General features: G+C 42.8%; 1 protein-coding gene across 1 annotated transcript in view; it reads right to left on the bottom strand.

Moving 5' to 3' along the window:
• VPS36 (vacuolar protein sorting 36 homolog) overlaps positions 1-19,957 on the bottom strand; it is a 32,220-nt gene extending 12,263 nt beyond the window's left edge. The window contains exons 1-6 of the mRNA XM_040267010.1: positions 19,789-19,957; positions 10,384-10,452; positions 9,231-9,301; positions 5,282-5,396; positions 3,687-3,776; positions 2,878-2,964 (exon numbers count right to left, since the gene is read on the bottom strand). Coding sequence (XP_040122944.1) covers positions 2,878-2,964; positions 3,687-3,776; positions 5,282-5,396; positions 9,231-9,301; positions 10,384-10,452; positions 19,789-19,884 — 528 coding nt within the window. The 5' untranslated portion in view covers positions 19,885-19,957. The remainder of the gene's footprint in view (positions 1-2,877; positions 2,965-3,686; positions 3,777-5,281; positions 5,397-9,230; positions 9,302-10,383; positions 10,453-19,788) is intronic.

Below are 19,957 nucleotides of genomic sequence, written 5' to 3'. Positions count from 1 at the left end.
AGTCCATGGGGTCGCTAAGAGTCGGACATGACTGAGCGACTTCACTTTCACTTTTCACTTTCATGCATTGGAGAAGGAAATGGCAACCCACTCCAGTGTTCTTGCCTGGAGAATCCCAGGGACAGGGGAGCCTGATGGGCTGCTGTCTATGGGGTCGCACAGAGTCGGACACGATTGAAGCGACTTAGCAGCAGCAGCAGAGGCAGGGATAACAGAGGATGCAGGGAAACAGGCACCTAAAAGCAGGGGTGGGTACGGGTCCAGGAAACCACGGACGGCAAGTCACCTCCCTTGTGCATCCTGCACGAAGAGAGCGCAAGTGAGCTCTGTGGAGTAAGAGATGTCGCCCTGAGCCAGGCCTTCCTCTAAAAATTCAGGAAAACTAAGTTCACACGAAAATTAGCAACAGCAAAGTTATCAAGGTCAAATCCCACACAAGGTTATTACAAGAAAAAAAGAAAATCAGGAGCCGAATAACATTACAGATAATGAAAGAAAGCCAGAAAGACACGTTCACAGATCGGATCAAAAATTAACCTTTGGTTTCAAAATGAGCTGATAGATGTTAAGAAAATGATAGAGGTTGTGAAAGAACAACAAATCAAGAATGAATTTTTAAAAATCATTTTTTAAATAAAGCCCATACTAGGGACTTCCCTGGTGGTCCAATGGTTAAAGCTCTGTGCTTCCAATGCAAGGGGACCAAGTTCGATCCCTGGTCAGGGAACTAAGATCCCACATCTAGCAGGCCACGTGGTGTGGCCAAAAATAAATAAATAAAATGAAAAGTTAAAGAAAAAAAAAGACTATACTACTAGATGAACACAAGAGGAATAAACACAGCAGATAATATCTTAAGAGGAACAACAGGTGAAAAAGAGGACATTTTTCTAAAATAAAAAAGCTAAAAAGGGTTGGAAAGAAAGTCACAAAGAGTGAAGACTGGCAATAAAGCTGCAACATACAGCTAATAGGAGTCTCAGAGGGAAAAAATACCAAAGCGATTATTGAAAATTATAGAAAAACTTCTCTGAAATGAAAACATGTCTGAAACCAAATACAATAGCATACTGTGTCCCTGAGAATAACAATCCAGAATGACTAACTCTTAGACATTCTAGTGCATCTAGAAAAAATAGCAAGTAACTTTAAAGAACGGAGACTATCAGGTTTTCACTGCTCTGGCGGCAACACTTCATGTCAGATGAAAAAGTGAAAGTGACATATTGAAGGCACTCAGGAAAGAAAATGTGAGCCAAGGACTATAAATCCAGCAAAACTGCCCTTCGTGTACAAGGAACACAGAGATGCCAGAATTCAGGGAATATTATTCCCATGAGCACTTTCTGAAACATCTACGAGAGAATGAGTGTCAGACAATAGAAATGAACAGAGGGAAGTGAACGTGAGGACTAGGGGTATCACACACAGTTATTTCCTTCTCCAATGCATAAGAGGGTACATGGTGGCTGAATGCACAGACAGTGTATTAACAGATACAGCACACCTATGTTTTACATTTGGGAAGAAAGGGAAGAACATATACAAAATATATATATATATATATATATACTTTTTAACTGTTTTAGTAATTCTTCACTAGTGTAGTCCTGAATTTGAATAAGAAGCATCAGTGTGACCTCTTGAGGCACTTTTACTAAAAAAAAAAAATCCTAGCTTTTTCCAGTGGAAAGAGCTACAAATAAAGATCAACTCAATTAGAGATGCAAATTTCTAGCAGGCAGATTATGGTTTTGAAATACTACTACTCCTTAAAAGAAACGTTGACTAACACAAGTATCTGGTAACTATGTGCAGTTTGGACTTTATTTGATCGAGGTAAATCTTTGAAATTCTATGAACAGCACTCATCAACAGAATTTTACTTACAAACTATGATAAAATTTTTAAAAATTACTTCATAAAATCATGTCATAAAAATGCAAGACCATTTTCATATAAACATGGGAAAACTGAAGCTATGTTTTAAATGTATTACCTGACTGCCCAAATCTAATGCACTGCTCATTTTTTAAACTAGAGTTCCTTCCCCTTTACTTGCTGCTGCTGCTGCTGCTAAGTTGCTTCAGTCATGTCTGACTCTGTGTGACCCCATAGACGGCAGCCCACCAGGCTCCCCGGTTCCTGGGATTCTCAAGACAAGAACACTGGAGTGGGTGGCCATTTCCTTCTCCAATGCATGAAAGTGAAAAGTGAAAGTGAAGCTGCTCAGTCATGTCCGACTCTTAGCGACCCCATGGACTGCAGTCCACCAGGCTCCTCCGTCCATGGGATTTTCCAGGCAAGAGTACTGGAGTGGGGTGCCATTGCCTTCTCCTCCCCTTTACTTGAATTTCCTCGAATATGATGAGGTTTCAGAAACACCAAAGTGCAAGCTGTGCTCCTAGAAGACGTAATGTGCTGGTCTGAACCACTCTTACTATCTCCATGCCTGGTCCTGAGTGGTCCTCAGTGCAGAAGCGGGTGGTGTCCAGTCAGACTCAAGGGCTGCAGAATAGCATTTGCCCCTTAACTAAGTTAACCAAACATTCAAAATAATTATACAGGGACCTTGAATTCATTATGAGTACCATCCAGTCAATGCCACCTAGAGTTTAAAATATATGCACAATAATTCATGACGTTTTCTGACATCACAAAATCAATCTGTATTTCTTTTTTATTCCTTTCTAGAAAACCTTTTTAAAACACATTTGGGCTTAATTATGCCAACCTGAAGTAGACGCATTCAATGGAAACTGTGGCTTCAGGAAAGCTATATTCCAATACACAGAATGGAGGCAGCCACAGCTGTATCCCAAAGAATAAGCAAGATGGCTGAGAAAGATAGCTGACAGGAACTTGTGTAAGAATTACCTCAGAAATGTTTTTGTCAGTTTCTTTTCTTTTCTCTTCCAGTTTCCTTTCAATACCTACGATTCCTACAGCCCTTATTCTTCCTGGCTGAAAAACAAAAGTAGAAAATAAAACGTCCCAAATAGGAAGAACACACTCTTTTGTAACCCCACCACACTGTGTGTTCAATGGCGAGAGAGGACTCACAAAGAACCCAAGAAAAACAGCACATAATTACATCCAGTTTCCTTTTAAAACATTTGTCGGTTTATGGCCACATATAACGACCTTCAAATCATTATAAATAAAAACTGAACACAACAATAGATGGCATATTTTTACTCTGTATTTCAGGCATAAATTAAATTTCCTCTTCATTTTTGTTTTCTGGCAAGTCATCATGTATGTATCAGATATTTAATAGGGCCTCAAATGTGCAAAAAATTAAGAGTTAAATTTCTGGTACTTGACAGGTATTATACAAGCTACTTTTACACATTTGAGTGTCTGTCCAGAGTTAGAGGTGAATGAGACTGGCTTGGAAAATGTCACCCCATGGTACTACTGTCTGTTCTCTCAGATGCCACACTAATTATGAAGAACAGAATGCCAGAAGATGGAATCTAACTTGGTAAGTAGTTAATCACGTGTTATTTCTAAGTGTCTACTGTCTATAGAGTACTAAGTCAGGTTCTGTGAAAATAAGGTTCTAATTAGAACATCATCATTTTGGTTCTGGCGAGCTCTAAAATCAGAGAATTCTTTCTCCTTTAATGAAGATGCAAAGACAGAGCTGAAAACACTGGATTAGGAAACCGTTAAAAAAATACCTGGGGTCCTCGATTTGTTTGTAATGACTGGGAAACTGGCATATTCTCCCATCTTCGCTGGGTCATCTCCTCTGATAGACGCCTGTAAAACTGTTATGCACATACAAATACTTTATTTTTTAAATTTGTTTAATTCTTTTTAATTGAAGGACAATTGCCTTACAACACTGTGCTGGATTCTGCCATATATCAACATGAATCAGCCGTAGGTACACATATGTCCCCTCCCTCTTGAACCTCCCCCTCCCAACCATCCCAGCCCTCTAGGTTGCCACAGAGCGCTGAGCTGAGCTTGCACGGCCGCTCTAATTTTACATATGGGAGTGCATATGTTTCAACGCTACTCTCAATTTGTCCTGCCCCTCCTTCCCCCACTGCGTCCCCAAGTCTGCATTTCCACTGCTGCCCTGCAAACGGGTTCATCAGTGCCACCTTTCAAGATTCCATATATATGTGTTAATACACGACACTGAATCAGGCAGGCTGTGGCATCCTCATACGCATCATTATTTAACATTTGTTTAGTTGAGAGGTCTGTTCGGTCATTTGTGACAAGCCTAGAATTCTCAGAGACATCAAAGGAAATCAAAGGAAGTTCTTTTCTTGGATCAACTTCAGAAAACACAAAGGAAAAAAAAAACAGAAGGAACTGACCTTCTACAATAAAGTGAACTATTCTCAACAAAGAGATGAGTGACAATGAAATAAATAGACTGACTTTAAACAATCCTGCATGTGTGGATTGTTTTCGATCCATACTGAAACTGACCCAGTGCCAAGAAAAATACACAACCATTATCCATGAAGGAAGCAGAGAATAATTTGTCTAGTTAAAATGTGAGGTCAGATATTAGGGCCAAAGCATGCCTATGCTTGTAAAAAAAAAAAAAAAAAACACACACAAAAAAACTGTATCTTTCAACTACAGTGAGAATGACTTAAAAAAAAAAAAAACACAAAAAAAAACTGTATCTTTCAACTACAGTGACAATGACTTGAGTTAGTCACTTCAATTTGCTCAGAGCCTGTGGATTGAGAACACTGGGTCAGATGCTATAAAGAAAAAGAACATAAATACTTTATGATCCTGGTGGGGAGATAAACACAGGCTTATCAATGTCTAAAGAATATTTACATACCGACTTGTTAGCCAGAACATATAAACCATGATACCGTGGAATAAGAACTTACAACAGTTAGATTTGTATGGAGTTAATACTGGTAGACTGCCTGGTGTAAGGCTGGTGAACTTTCAGGCACAGAGGAAGTTACACATTTCACTGTATCATCCTCTGTCCCTTCATCCAAACAAACAACAGCACCGAACACTTCACTAGTCACCTAGAGCCACGACTTTGCTCATTTCCAGCCTCTGATCTTTCCTGTTCCCACATCCTCCTGCTTCCTGTTCCCACTGAAACCTAAACTTCATATTCTTCACTGATCAGGTTTAAGCGATGATAAAAATTTTATTGGAAACTTATGGTGAAAACTGGTACGTTGAGCAATACTGCCTTCCACCCTCTAAACAAACAACAACCAGAATTCATACAAATGCACTTTTCTAGTTCAGTTTTATTCATAAGGAGACTTACCTCAATCTGGCCATGTTCCTTGAAGGAGAGCTTGATGTAGGAGTTCTTACTGCTCTGGAAGGGGCCAGGTTCTTTGTTAGAAGCAGCTGGGTGAAGATGAACCACTATTTTCGCACTGAAGAAAGAGCAGATGGAATGTATTTAATTGCCTTTTAAGAATCACTAATTTGGCAGCTTCCTGGGTGGTCCAGTGGCTCAGAATCCACCATGCAACTAAGGGGATACGGGTTTGATCCCCGGTCCGGGAAGATTTCACATGCCACAGAGCAACTAAGCCCACGCACCACAACTACTGAGCCTGCGCTCGAGAGCCTAGGAGCACCAGCTACCGAAGGCCACATGCCCTGGAGCCTGCGCTCTGCAACAAGAGAAGTCACCGCAACGAGAAGCCCCCACTCACCCCAGCTAGAGAAAGCCCACATGCAGCAACGGAGACCCAGTGCAGCAAAAAAAAAAAAAAAACACACACTAATTCTATTTTTGTAACTTTTAATGTATTTCAGATCACTTAAAAAATTCACGTAGAAACAAAGAACATCCTGAAAGGAATCCTTTTAAAGTCTGTATCAATTCAGTATTAATGAACCTCTCAAAAATCTCTCTACTTAAAATGTATACGCTGTGCACCAAAAAATTCAAGTTACCAGCTCTATAGATTAAATAAAAATGTGGTTTTAAGAAATCAGTTCAAAATAAACTTGCAGAAATGGGGTGGTTTATGACGCTGGTTGACAATCAGGTTTTCCATCCCGTCATCTCCAAAGGTGACTAGGGGGGCCGATTATCTCTGCCAAGGCATACGACCGTACTCATTTGAAAACAAAATGTGAAAACTTATCTGCGTAAAACTGGCCAGCTGACATTTTATTAAAACTCCATCCAAAACTAACATTCCACAGTGTCATTTTTGGAAAATGCCACTCAGCCAATGACATGATTTAGAGAGATATCCTGCAGCAAAAACAATTCTCAAAACGCTGCTGCCCCAGGATCACAAACTGCTATGATCTTTATGACAACTGCTATCTTCTAGGCCATTAAAAACACCACTGTATTTGTTCAGTTCTATGTCTTTTTCCCCCCAACCAGCTCAATAAACAATCTCCTATCAACATGAACAAAACTGAAAACCTCAAAGGATCTTGCATACCTAGCTTAGACCTTTTTTCTCTATGACCACATTATATTGGGTTGGCCACAATGTTCGTTCGAGTTTTCCTATAACATCTTCTAGAAAAACCCGAATGAACTTTTGGGCCAACACAAGGGATGTACCGATTACACAGAATTACTTTGTTTAGATCCATAGAGCTGCCTAAATATCACCCTAAAATTGAACAACCACGTGTGAGGCCTCCTTGATGTCACAAATGGTTTGGTTAGTGAACTGGGGCTAGGCGTGGACAGACTCTCCATGGGTTCCTTCTTGGGGACTATCTTTAAGTGAAGCGAGCAAATAAAACCGTGTCAGCAGAATCCCAAGACTGTTTGAAATGAAACAAACTGTGACAATTAGGATCAGTTAGGAGTGAGCACACGTACCATACAACCTTTAAAACGGAAAAACCTGGAGCCCTAACTATCAGGACTTTTCAAAGGAAACTCAATGAAGAGCTAAAAGATGATACTAAATGAAGTGTAAACAAAGTCAGCATAAAAAAGAGTCATGCTGGAAATCCCCTGCCAGTCCCATGGTTATGATCCTGTGCTCTTGCTGCTGAGGGACCCGTTCTTTGATTGCAGGATCTGACTACATGAAAGCTAAAGATAAGCCCAGGTAGGGGAAAAACTCCTTACCAGCAATATTTGTTTGCCAAGTTGTCCTCAATTACATGCACCCAAGTATATTTAAGCCAAAATGTCTTATATACTTGAATAAACAGAAACATTTTAACCTGTGGCTTTAAACCAGGGTGACTACATCTCCTGGTTTGCTTGGGGACAGTCCTGTTTTTTATACTTGCATGATCTAATGATAAGTAGAGTCCCCTATTATTCTAATAAATGTCCCAGTTTGGACAATAACTCTTGTGACGCTCTATTCAGTGGCACCCCACTCTAGTCCTCTTGCCTGGAGAATCCCATGGATGGAGGAGCCTGGTCTGCAGTCCATGGGGTCCCTAAGAGTCGGACACGACTGAGGGACTTCACTTTCACTTTTCGCTTTCATGCATTGGAGAAGGAAATGGCAACCCACTCCAGTGTTCTTGCCTGGAGAATCCCAGGGACAGGGGAGCCTGCTGGGCTGCCATCTATGGGGTCGCACTGAGTCGGACACGACTGAAGTGACTTAGCAGCAGCATTCAACACTGATGCCTGAAAAAGTTGAAGCTGAGAAAGTTATGGTCAACTAGAATTAGGAGTAAAGTCAGGCACTTTTCTCAGATGGGTCACTTCTGATCTTAAGTACTGAAGTAGAGATGTTATTGTTGCTCAGTCATTAAGTCATGCCAGACTCCTTGTGTCTCCATAGTTTGCACCATGCCAGGATCCTCTGTCTGCCACCATCTCCCAGAGTTTGCTCAAACTCGTGTCCATTGGGTCAGTGATGCTATCTAACCATCTCATCTCATCCCCTTCTCTTCCTGCCTTCAATCTTTTCCAGCATCAGGGTCTTTTCCAAGGAATCAGCTCTTCGCATCAGGTGACCATGAGAGATACAGAGATGTGTAAAAGCAAATGTCAGGGGAGCTCCCTGGTGGTCCAGTGGCTGGGACTCTGCACTTTCACTGCCAGGGGCCTGGGTTCAATCCCTGGTCAAGGAACTAAGATCCTGCAAGCCATCTGTCAGGGTAAAAAAAAAAATGATTCAACTGTCTGAAAATACATTCAATGACAGCTGACCCACACTTATTTACTATGACCTGAGGATACTACAACAACCTTAGTACTTGATTCACGCTTTAAGAATGACTTCCATTTATCAATGAGTTTAAAGTACAATAACATCTTTTTGTAAACATAGATATTTTCCCCCAGTTTTGAGATATAACTGACATACAACCCTGGAAGTTGAAGGTGTGGAGCATAATGATTTGAGTTACACACATCATGAAACAATTACCAGAGTAAATTCAGTGAACATCCAATACAAAATTAAATAGAAAAAAAAATTTTTTTTTTGCCCTTGTGAGGAGAACTCTTGGGATTTACTCTCAACACCTCTCATATATAGTGTACAGCAGTGGTAATTACATTCATCATGTCGTACATCACATCCCTATTGCTTATTTATCTTATTACTGGAAGTCTGTGCCTTTTGACCACTTTCATCCAATTTTCCCTTCCCTCTCTGCCCCACCTCTGGCAACCACAAATCTGATCTCTTTTTCCATGAATTTAGTTGAAGTAAAACTGACCTCCAACACTATGTTAGTTTCTGTTACACAACAGACAGGTTTGATGTTTCTATACATTTCAAAACCACCCCATGATAAGTCTAGTTATTATATGAAAGTGAAACTTGCTCAGTTGTGTCCAACTCTTTGCCACCCCGTAGACTGTAGCCCGCCAGGCTCTGTCCACGGAATTCTCCAGGCAAGAACACTGGAGGGGTTACCATGCCCTTTTCCAGGGATCCTCCTGGTCCAAGGATCGAACCCAGGTCTCCCACATTGCAAGCAAACTCTTTACCCTTTGAGCTACTCAGGAGTCTGCCTATTATATGACACCATACAAAGAGATGACCTAATTTTTTACTATATTCCCCACACCGTCCCTTTCATTCTCATGACTCAGTTATTTTGTAACTAGAAGTTTATGCCTCTTAACCTTCCTTTCCTATTTCTCTATTCCCGCAGAACAATACTGTCTCAAGGTAAACACAGCCAACAGATTCACTCACACATAGGCTGTCAGGCCATGACTGACTGACGACACCACCACGGTAATGAGGATGGCTTGACCGGAGATGCTTTTGTGCATAAAGACTGTCATATACAGACCTTACCTTTTTCCAATTCCAGCTGCCTGTTCTTCAATGAACACAATTTGGGAAAGAGGAATGGCCATGCAGCATTCCTGGGAGGGAATCAAGAGAAAACAGGACCCATAAGATTCCTCAGAAATCCTTGTTTTATAAATTTATGGGGTGTGTGGCAAGTTGAGAAACTTATGATCAACTAGAAACAGGAATAAAGTTCTGCGATGACTTTTCCTTTCATTATGAATGACTGGCCATTGAACAGGTCTAATGATAGCCATATTAGCTTCCTTCCAGGATAATCAAAAAAATTATACTAAGAATAATTTATAAATATATGGCTTGAGGACAGCTACCCCTCCAAAAAAAGATGTCTTTCTTGAATGTTTATTTCTTTGAAAAGAAAGAATTAGGCGAATTACCAGTTCTGAGGTATGCATTATCAACAAGGGCAGTATTACCACCAAGGGGGGAAAGATTGGTTCTTGCAGGGCAAAAAGAGACAGAATTTGCAGTGGTTAGTGACCTTTCCAAGAGCCTCAGTACAATGGATAGTTTACCTGTAGAACTAAAATTTCATGGGGTTGGGAGCCATGCTGTGTTGCTTCTTTTACAAGACAGAAACTTACACACAGATACACACACACACACACACACACACTTTCAAGTTAAAACTCTTTGAAATAAAGATGTCAGGTCTATACTATAACTGAGTCCTCTCCTCCTAGAAATGCAGAAATGGGGCGGGAGGGGGTCTCTCCTCTTGCTGAGTGACCCAGAGGCGGTTCCCCTCAAAGTCTAGGTGGAAGCATGCCCTTGGCAGCAGGCATCCTCCTCCTGTTTCTCAACAACAATCAGGGAGACTGGGTTGCTTTAAGGACTGCTGACTGGTGGGGACACTCGAATTTTGGGGAGGATCTGATTTGGGCTTAAAATCCAGGACTCTCCACAACTCTCTGTACAGTGATTTTCAGAGAAAAACTCTTCTGGTTTCAGGGTTGAATGAGAGGCTAGACCTTAACTCCTCCTTCTGTACCCCATTGAGAGAGACCATGGGACACATTCTCCTGACATCGGAAAGCAAAACTTTATCGCATCCACTTATAGCTTTGCCAGAAAGAAAAAATGAAAGAAATTAGTAACTTAAAACCTAGAACTGATGCAAATAATTCAAACGTACATGATTCTTCTGATCTCTCCAAATTAGACGGTGAGTACTAAGAAGGAGGGTCCCGGGATCAAATTTTATCTAGAAAAACAAGATCATCACAAAATATTAATAACATTTCACACAACATGGTCCAGATTTTCTTCCCCAAGAACTGCCCGATAGTAAGTCAATCACATGAACATTTTAGAATTCAGTTTGTCATAAGTCAGAGAGAAACAATGCTACACACTTCATAAGCCTTGCTAAAATTAGGAAAAAAAATTGCAAACCACCTAGCTATGTAGCAGTAGGGGAGTGGCTAAATCAGGAGTGATACATTCATACTATGAAATCCAAGCAGAGATGAAAAAGAATGATGAGGTGGAGCTATATAAACTATCATGAAACTCTAAGACATAGGATGAGAGGGGAAGAAAGCAACCAAAGGATACTGCATATAATGTAATTAGACAAATAGACAGATAGATATAAATATCAATAAACTTCATATTTCTCAAACTACGTGTGAGGTATATCTATAAACAGACAGATAGATAGATGTGTACATGTACTATGAACACAGATAAATAGTAGAAAAAGGTCTAAATGGGATCAATACTCAATGATCTGTTAATATTATCTCAGAAAAAGTATGAAGGAATGGAAGAAAGGGAAGCAAAGGGCCCTTTTCCAAACCCATATATCTCACTATTGATTGAATTTTTACCATGAGACTGAAGGTGTATAACACTCATATAAATTTTTTTAATGGTTTTTAAATAACAAGAAAATCCAGAAAAAGACACAAACACATGCAAAGTAAATATGGACGGAGATTCAATAAAGGGTGGAGATTCAACTTGGGTTGCTCAGCAGGGACCAAAAAAAAAGCATAGTAGGATTTATACCTGATACAATGCACCAAAATAAATTCTGGACAGAGTTTAAAGATTGAAAATTTATTTCTAAAAGTATAAAATTATTTGAGTTAAAAATTATAAAAGCTAGAAAAATCATAAGAGAATTTTTGAAATCACTTCGGAGGGGAGAGAATCTTTCTAAGAAAAACAGTAAATCCATAAGCATTAGAGGAAAAGATGGAACAATTCAGCTACACACACACACACACACACACATTCTTCATGGCAAAAATCATCAAGAGCAAAGATGGCAGACTGGAAGAAATAGTTGTAACTCACATCAGAGACAAACATGTACGTCTCCTTAATATATAAAATACTCTTACAAATCAGTAAGAAAATGTCTATAATCCATTAGACAAATGGGCAAAGACTATTAACAGAAAGTTCACAGAAAAGGAACTACAAATGACTCAAACACATTGCTGCTGCTGCTGCTGCTCAGTCACTTCAGTCGTGTCCGACTCTGTGCGACCCCACAGACGGCAGCCCACCAGGCTCCCCCGGCCCTGGGATTCTCCAGGCAAGAACACTGGAGTGGGTTGCCATTTCCTTCTCCAATGAGTGAAAGTGAAAAGGGAAAGTGGAGTCGTTCAGTCGTGCCCGACTGTTAGCAACCCCATGGACTGCAGCCTACCAGGCTCCTTCGTCCATGGGATTTTCCAGGCAAGAGTACTGGAGTGGGTTGCCATTGCCTTCTCTGCTTAACTGATGGTTAACCTCACTGATGATAAGAAAAAGGCGAATTGAGAGAACACCAGGCTACCCTTTTCATCCATGAGACTGGCAGAAGTTCAAAAGTTCGGTAACACTGAGCTGCTGACAAGTTGGGGAAATAAGCATTTACACATATTGCTGGAGGGCAGTGTATTGTCATCTATCAAAAATATAAATACACCAACCCTTTGATCCAATCAATGTCCTTCTAGAAATGTATCCCACTGATGAATTTACACATGTACTCGTTGCTGTTTTTTAAAAGCAAAAGATAGGAAACAATTTAAATGTCCATCACCAGGGAAATGTACATCCACACAAGGAATGACAAGTTAGTCATTAAAAAGAATGAGGAGACTCTTTATGTATTTATTGTATTTGATAAAATCTAAGATGTCATTCAGAGAAGGCAATGGCACCCCACTCCAGTACTCTTGCCTGGAAAATCCCATGGACGGAGGAGCCTGGTGGGCTGCCGTCTATGGGGTCGCACAGAGTCAGACACGACTGAAGCGACTTAGCAGCAGCAGCAGCAGCAGCAAGATGCCATTAATTATAAGATAATCTGGCTTCCAGAGTTGTTAAAATGTATGTGTGTGGGGGGGGAGGGGGTTGAGGGGAATGTACATTTAGAATTAATGAAATATGGTAAATTCTCTACATAGATTAAGTGAAAAAACCAAAGTGTCAGAACTTTGTATGCATAGTATAAGTTGATACTTTAAAAGGGAAAAGACTGTATTTTACATGAACACCTGTGTATGACACAAACGCGTAACTCTAGAATGAAGCACTGGTGACTTCTGAGGGGACATTGGGGGACAAAGTCTCCCTCCTAGGATGGGAGGGAGACTTATAACTTTTTTATTTTTTATCATGGAATCGTGTCATTTGTGCAAAATACAAATGTTAAAATGTTTTTAAAAACTATAATACAATCACAAAAAAAGCCAGCTAGGTCTTTAGAACCAAACTTTTAATCTTCATGATTTGTTACTACGCACTGGAAGTATTTTGCAAAGTCGGACTCGACTGAGTGACTAAGCAACACGTACAGGGTGGGTTCTTGATATACACTGTAAATTACATAAATAAGCAAATTGTGGAGTTAGAACCCCAAAAGACTGAAAAGCCAAACCTCTTCATTTGTGTCCAAAGCAAGAAATACATCGGAAGCTTCTATTCACTCTAATTGCTAGAGAGTAGAACTGGCCATAAGTAGGACACGCTCATATCCTTTTGAAGAGCAAAAGATACAAGCTTGATCTTATTTATAAAATAGAAACTCAAAGGAAAGGATTTTAGTAAGGGTCCAGATTATTACAAATAATAATTCTTTTGAGTTTAAAATAATGTGGTTAAAAATGTATATCAAGTAAATAACCAATTGGTACTGCTACTGCTAAGTCACTTCAGTCGTGTCCGAATCTGTGCGACCCCATCGACGGCAGCCCACCAGGCTCCCCCGTCCCTGGGATTCTCCAGGCAAGAATACTGGAGTGGGTTGCCATTTCCTCCTCCAATGTATGAAAGTGGAAAGTGAAAGTGGAGTCGCTCAGTCGTGTTGGACTCTTAGCGACCCCATGGACTGCAGCCCACCAGGCTCCTCTGCCCATGGGATTTTCCAGGCAAGAGTGCTGGAGTGGGGTGCCACTGCCTTCTCTGAAATAACCAATTAGAACATTATTATATATCATTCTTAAGTAAAAATATACATAAATGTACTTATGTAGGCACTTGACAATATATTACAAGATACTCTTGCTATTAATAAAGAAGGAAGCAACACACACACGGCATGGTAGACACACACGTGCACAATCACACAGACAGAGCGTGCCAAAAGGAACTGTTCATGGGTAAGGAATGCCGACTATCTCAAGCTACTTCTTTCAGCTTACCCATCTTTAAACAACTTTATTCAATAAGAAAAGACAAAGGAATTTTTTACAGGTATATATGACTTCATGCAACTCTGAAATGTATATAAATTATTTTTTATTAAGTCAAACATAAGCAGAAATACTCTTTTTGTCAGAAGTCCTTTTCTAATACATGGAATTCTCCAGGCAAGAATACTGGCGTGAGTTGCCATTGCCTTCTCCAGGGGATCTTTCCAACCTAGGGATCAAACCTGGGTCTTCTGCACTGCAGGCAGATTTTTGACCATCTGAGCCACCAGGGGCTTTTCCTAATACATAACCAATACTTTTTAACATGAGTGTTAAAAAATTATTTTCTAAGAGTAACACTGACTATATTGGTGCTGCTGCTGCTAAGTCGCTTCAGTCGTGTCCGACTCTGTGCCACCCCATAGACGGCAGCCCACCAGGCTCCCCCGTCCCTGGGATCCTCCAGGCAAGAACACTGGAGTGGGTTGCCATTTCCTTCTCCAATGCATGAAAGTGAAAAGGGAAAGTGAAGTTGCTCAGTCGTGTCCGAGTCTTAGCGACCCCATAGACTGCAGCCTACCAGGCTCCTCCGTCCATGGGATTCTCCAGGCAAGAGTACTGGAGTCGGGTGCCATTGCCTTCTCCGACTGATTGCATTACTAATATCTTAACACTGGCGACTTTAAATAATACAGTTAACAAGCATGCATGGGAAGAAACCTGCACTGCCTGGCTGAAGACACTCTGAGGGAGATTACTCCACCAAGCACTCCAGCACCTCAGAGAAGTAACATCTGAAGTAACACATACTCATTCCTGGCACCTATTTTGGTCTGGCTACGAATGTTTTGGCTAATGTGGCATACACAAAACCAAATGATTGAGTTCAAGCTATTTTCAAAAATCTCTTTTTTGCCAATGAGTAAGACTGCCTTTTCCCAGAAGCAAGTATTTTGTCAGCTTGAGAGTACCTGATGCCACGTTACACAGCATAACTGCCTAATAGTCCTGATTAAGAAACTGCACCTTATCTGTCTGGAATCCAAGCATCAGGCTGCGAGTTGAAAGCTGAAGCCAGAGGACGTTTCATTGCTATGGGGGGAACAATGTGCACACGCAATGCATAAAGCGTTGCTGCCCTCAGTGAAGACATTGTGTAATAATCGTTGGCTGCAGGGATTGCAAGGGATTACAAGCTCAAGCCCACAGACAAGTTTAGGCTGGTTTGTGCTTACCACTCAGAGCTAGAATAATTTCAACTACTTAAAAGTTAGTAGTTAAAATAACTTAGGCATTCGCTGAATAAGCTCTTACTGTTTTAACATTTCTCTGTCATAAAAGTAATATGCTGTTGAAAAAAAATTTTTAAGTCTGAAAACAAAAATGAAATCATTCATAATTAGACCAGCTAGGATGTGTGGATATAAATTTAAAATGAGGCCATGATATTTATAATTTTATAACTTGCTTTTTTCACTTAGCAGCCTACTGTTAGTCATTCCTCAAGCTGGTTAGGGCATGTCATATTTAATTAACCAAGCCCCATAGTGGACATTCAGATTGCCTCCAATTTTTCCCTATATTGCAGAATAATAAATTATATATATATGCTATGTGCTGTGTAAGTTGCTTCAGTCATGTCTGACTCTTTGTGACCCAGTGGACTGTAGCCCGCCAGGCTCCTCTGTCCATAGGATTCTCCAGGCAAGAATACTGGAGTGGGTTGCCATGCCCTCTTCCAGGGGAACTTCCCAACCCAGGGATCGAACTCTTGCATTGGCAGGTGGGTTCTTAACCACTAGCGCCACCTGGAAAGCCTATGTATATCTATATATATACAGAGAGAGATATGTCTATATCTATCTATACATATAATATTGCTGATATGCACATGTGCATTTCATTATAGTTTTTATAGTTTTATGCATCCCTGACTATTTCCCAAGGGTAAATTCCTAAAATTTAGGAAGATCAAACCAGTCAATCCTGAAGGAAACCAGTTCTGAATATTCACTGGAAGGACTGATGCTGAAGCTGAAACTCCAATACTTTGGCCATCTGATGCAAAGAACTGACTCATTGGAAAAGACCTTGATGCTGGGAAAGACTGAAGGCAGGAGGAGACGGGGATGACAGAGGATGAGATGGTTGGATGACATCACCGATTCCATGGACATGAGTCTGAGCAAATTTCAGGAGTTGGTGATGGACAGAGAAGGCTGGCATGCTGTAGTCCATGGGGTCGCAAAGAGTCGGACACAACTGAGCAACTGAACTGACCTGAAATTCCTAAAAAAGTGAAATAGCCAGCTTAAGAAAATACATTTTCTAAATCTTCTAGTATAAGCTGGCAACTTGCCACCTTACACACCACTAACCTTCTTACATTACTTTTTAAATTAGCTGAGGCTAACAGACGCCTCTGTGAACTGAAACAAATGACCTGTCTACAACGCTTACGAAAACAACACATTATCCGGTCATAAGGAGCCCGTGAAAACTGTGCCTGTATAAACAAGCAAAAGGCACCTGGGCGGTGGGAAGAGCAATGGTCTGGCTCCACCATCACCAACTGTGTGACCTTGGACAGGCTGCAGTTTTCCCAACCACCCACGGAAGGTCTCGGCGTCCCCATTTGCAGAGGAGACACTCTTTCGTAAACACACTGCATGTGGAAGACACTCATTAGGACAGGAAGGGGCTGCCACTGGTGACTGCTGTGCTGTGAAGCGCTCCAGCACTGTGAACAGAGCACAGGCTCTGGGAATCTGATCAGCAGAGATTTAACCCCTGGCTCTGTGGTAGCCCAGGTTCAATCCCTGGGTCGGGAAGATCCCCTGGAGAAGGAAATGGCAACCCACTCCAGTATTCTTGCCTGAGAAATCCCATGGACAGAGGAGCCTGGCCACTTACGGTCCATAGCGTCTCAACGAGTTGGACTCAACTGAGCACCCACGTTTCTGGTCATCTACTTCAGCGGATCTTAGGCAAACTGTTACCTCTGAGACTTCTCTCCTCATTCAGTAAAACAGTCACCTCATATGCCCACTGAGATGATTAAATTATGAAAAGCTTCTGGCACATAGTAGGTACTATGTCTATTCAAGGTGTGCTTGCCTTAATGTATTTCACACTCACAAAGAGCCAGAAGATACAAGGTTGAATAGAGAGCACCCACTGGTCTTAGCCCTGAGCCTGCTGGCTGGGGGAATGGGTTGAGTGCAAAGCTGAGAAGGCTGGGAGGTCTGCACTGCGGTGCTGAGACGAGGGGGCAAGTGAGAGATTCTGAAAGGGCTCCTGCTCACATATGGAAGCTGATGCGCAGCTTCCTGGAGTCCTCAGACCACAGGCCATCTGGACACCTTCCAGCAGAGCAAGGAAGCCAGGACACAAGACTGCCTCTGGGACTCAGTTTGGCCTTAGGTGATACTGGAGAAGGCTCAGCAGTGACTGAGTAGATCTGGCCTGGGGTCCACAGTGCCTTAGAGCTCTGCTTCAATTCCAAGACCCGTACAGCCCGCCCCGCAGCACCCCCAGCTTGCAGAACAGCCACAAATTCTTGACTAACAACAAGGACCTACTGTATAGCACAGAGAACTATATATCTCATAATAACTTCATTGGAAAAGACCCTGATGCTGGGAAAGATTGAGGGCAGGAGAAGCGGGCGACAAGAGGATGAGATGGGTGGATGGCATCATCGACTCAATGGATACGAATTTGAGCAAACTCTGGGAGACGGTGAAGGACAGGGAGGCCTCGAATGCTGCAGTCCATGGGGTCACAGAGTCTCACATGACTGAGCAACTGAACAACAATAAATAACCTGTAATATAACAATTGAATCACTTTGCTGCGTACCTGAAACTGACACAGCATTGTAAATTAACTATACTTCAGTAACAAGAATTGGTTATTTTTTAAAAAAAGAATTGACTTAAAAGGCTCAACTAAATTTTTCCCATAACTTTTTTCTTAATCCTCTGATATCTATACTTGTCCCGAAAACAAGCAGAAATACAAATAAAGGAAAAACTAAAATTTGCTGATTCAGCAATGGTTTTTTTTTCATATCCAACTACTAATAGTTTTGATTTTTTATTGTTTTAAAGATATTATATATTGTGTTAGCCAAGATGTCTCTAATTTGCATATTGGAATTACGGTAGACCAACACTGTGGTGATCTGCAAAAGCAAGACTGCTGTCAGAGGGTGACTTTGGAGCTGTGTTTGAAAACCAGTTGTGTGGGGAAGTTCCAATTCCCTGAGGAAGAGGACGTTGATTAAGCTTCCCAGTCACCACAGTTCCAAATGTGGAACCTTGGTTTACAAAAACAAAGACATTTATCTAATCATGCCAAGCAAAAGATGCAAACCCAATTTGAGATCAAGTTCATAAAAGTACTGAAGCAGTAAAAAGAGCTGTTGTTTAGTTCCATAACCCGTGTCCGCCTCTTCGACCCCAGGGACTGTAGCCCACCAGGCTCCTCTGTCCATGGGATCCTCCAAGGCAAGAATACTGGAGAGGGTAGCCATTCCCTTCTCTGGGGGAATCTTCCTGACTCAGGGCTTGAACCCATGTTTCCTGCCTTAGCAGGCGAATTCTTAACCAGCTGAGCCACGGAGGAAGCCAGCAAACAGTATCTGCTGCTGCTGCTGCTAAGTCGCTTCAGTCGTGTCCGACTCTGTGCGACCCCATAGACGGCAGCCCACCAGGCTCCCCCGTCCCTGGGAGTCTCCAGGCAAGAACACTAGAGTGGGTTGCCATTTCCTTCTCCAATGCAGGAAAGTGAAAAGCGAAAGGGAAGTCGCTCAGTCGTGTTGGACTCTTAGCGACCCCATGGACTGCAGCCCACCAGGCTCCTCCGTCCATGGGATTTTCCAAGCAAGAGTACTGGAGTGGGGTGCCATTGCCTTCTCCGAAACAGAGTTTCTAAGTCCAAACAAAAGAAAAGATCTCGCTCGACCCAATAATGGAAACATGCAAAAATGCCCTCGAGGAGGCAGGGCACCGGGGTCCCCAGGCATGTCAGCGGTGCCTCGGGTGGCTGTGTAAGCCCCGCCCTGGAAGGAAGGAGGCCTCAAGCTACTCTCAAGTACAGACAGGAAAAGCTCTGGGTCAGGCAACGAGTTCCAAAGTACAGGAGGAAGTTTCTCTCTAAGGAAACTGCAAGGAAGGACAAGGTAGCAAGTGAAAACTTCTGGAAACTAAAAATGCTGATAAACAATTTTTCCCCCCTAATTCCAGCTCATACATTTCATTCAGAACAGGATGATCGTTCGTAGTATGATGGTAGTCTTCAGTGAATGTTAACGTGTCCGTGAAACACAGGTAATATTTCTCCTTGCCATCTGCAAACACAGCTCTTTATGGTTTACGTTTGGATTACCAGGCACGGCCTGTTCCATCACTCGACAAAACAATCAAACCTCCTTTCCAACGTCTCTCCCGGACCACGAGCAATCAACACACACAGAGCCTCTGGCCGAGGCGTCCCAGGAGAGGCGGGCTTTTCTCTTCGGAAATCCTTTCGGTTCGCCCCGCTCCCGCTCCGGCCAGGACCGCCCTGTTCGCCGGGTTCCCCCAGGTCCCGGCGCCCGAAGCCACGCCCAGTTCGGGAGCGCAGGACCCGGCGGCCTCGGGACAAAGGCGGAACCGGCCTGCCCGGCGCGATCGGGGGCGAGGACTCGGGGTTCCCTGCCCGCGTCCGCCGTGCCGCCCGGAGCGGGGGTCTCTGCCCGGGCTGGGAGAGGGGCGCCGCCCGCGCGCTCCCCCCGGGAGCCGTTCCCGAGTCGGGCCGGAGCCCGGCGCCGGGCGGGCGTGGACAGCGGGGGCGGCGCCGATCGGCGAGGCCAGCCGGGGAGCTGGGGTCGCAGAGCGAGGCCCGGCCGGCCGCCGCCCTACCTTCTCCTCGCCGTCGTAGATGCGCACCCCCCGCTGCTGGATCACCAGCGTCTCGTTGATCTCCAGGAGGCCGCTGGTCCACACGAAGCGGTCCATGGCCGCCGCCTGGCCGGCCTCCGCCGCTCGCCCGCGCTGGCGCTCCCGGACGGCGAGCCGAGCCGCCGGGCAG

Source organism: Oryx dammah, unplaced genomic scaffold, assembly GCF_014754425.2.
Source record: "Oryx dammah isolate SB20612 unplaced genomic scaffold, SCBI_Odam_1.1 HiC_scaffold_24, whole genome shotgun sequence".
NCBI lineage: Eukaryota > Metazoa > Chordata > Mammalia > Artiodactyla > Bovidae > Oryx > Oryx dammah.
The sequence above is the reverse complement of the archived record's forward strand: the minus strand, read 5'-3'. Positions and strand labels throughout refer to the sequence as shown.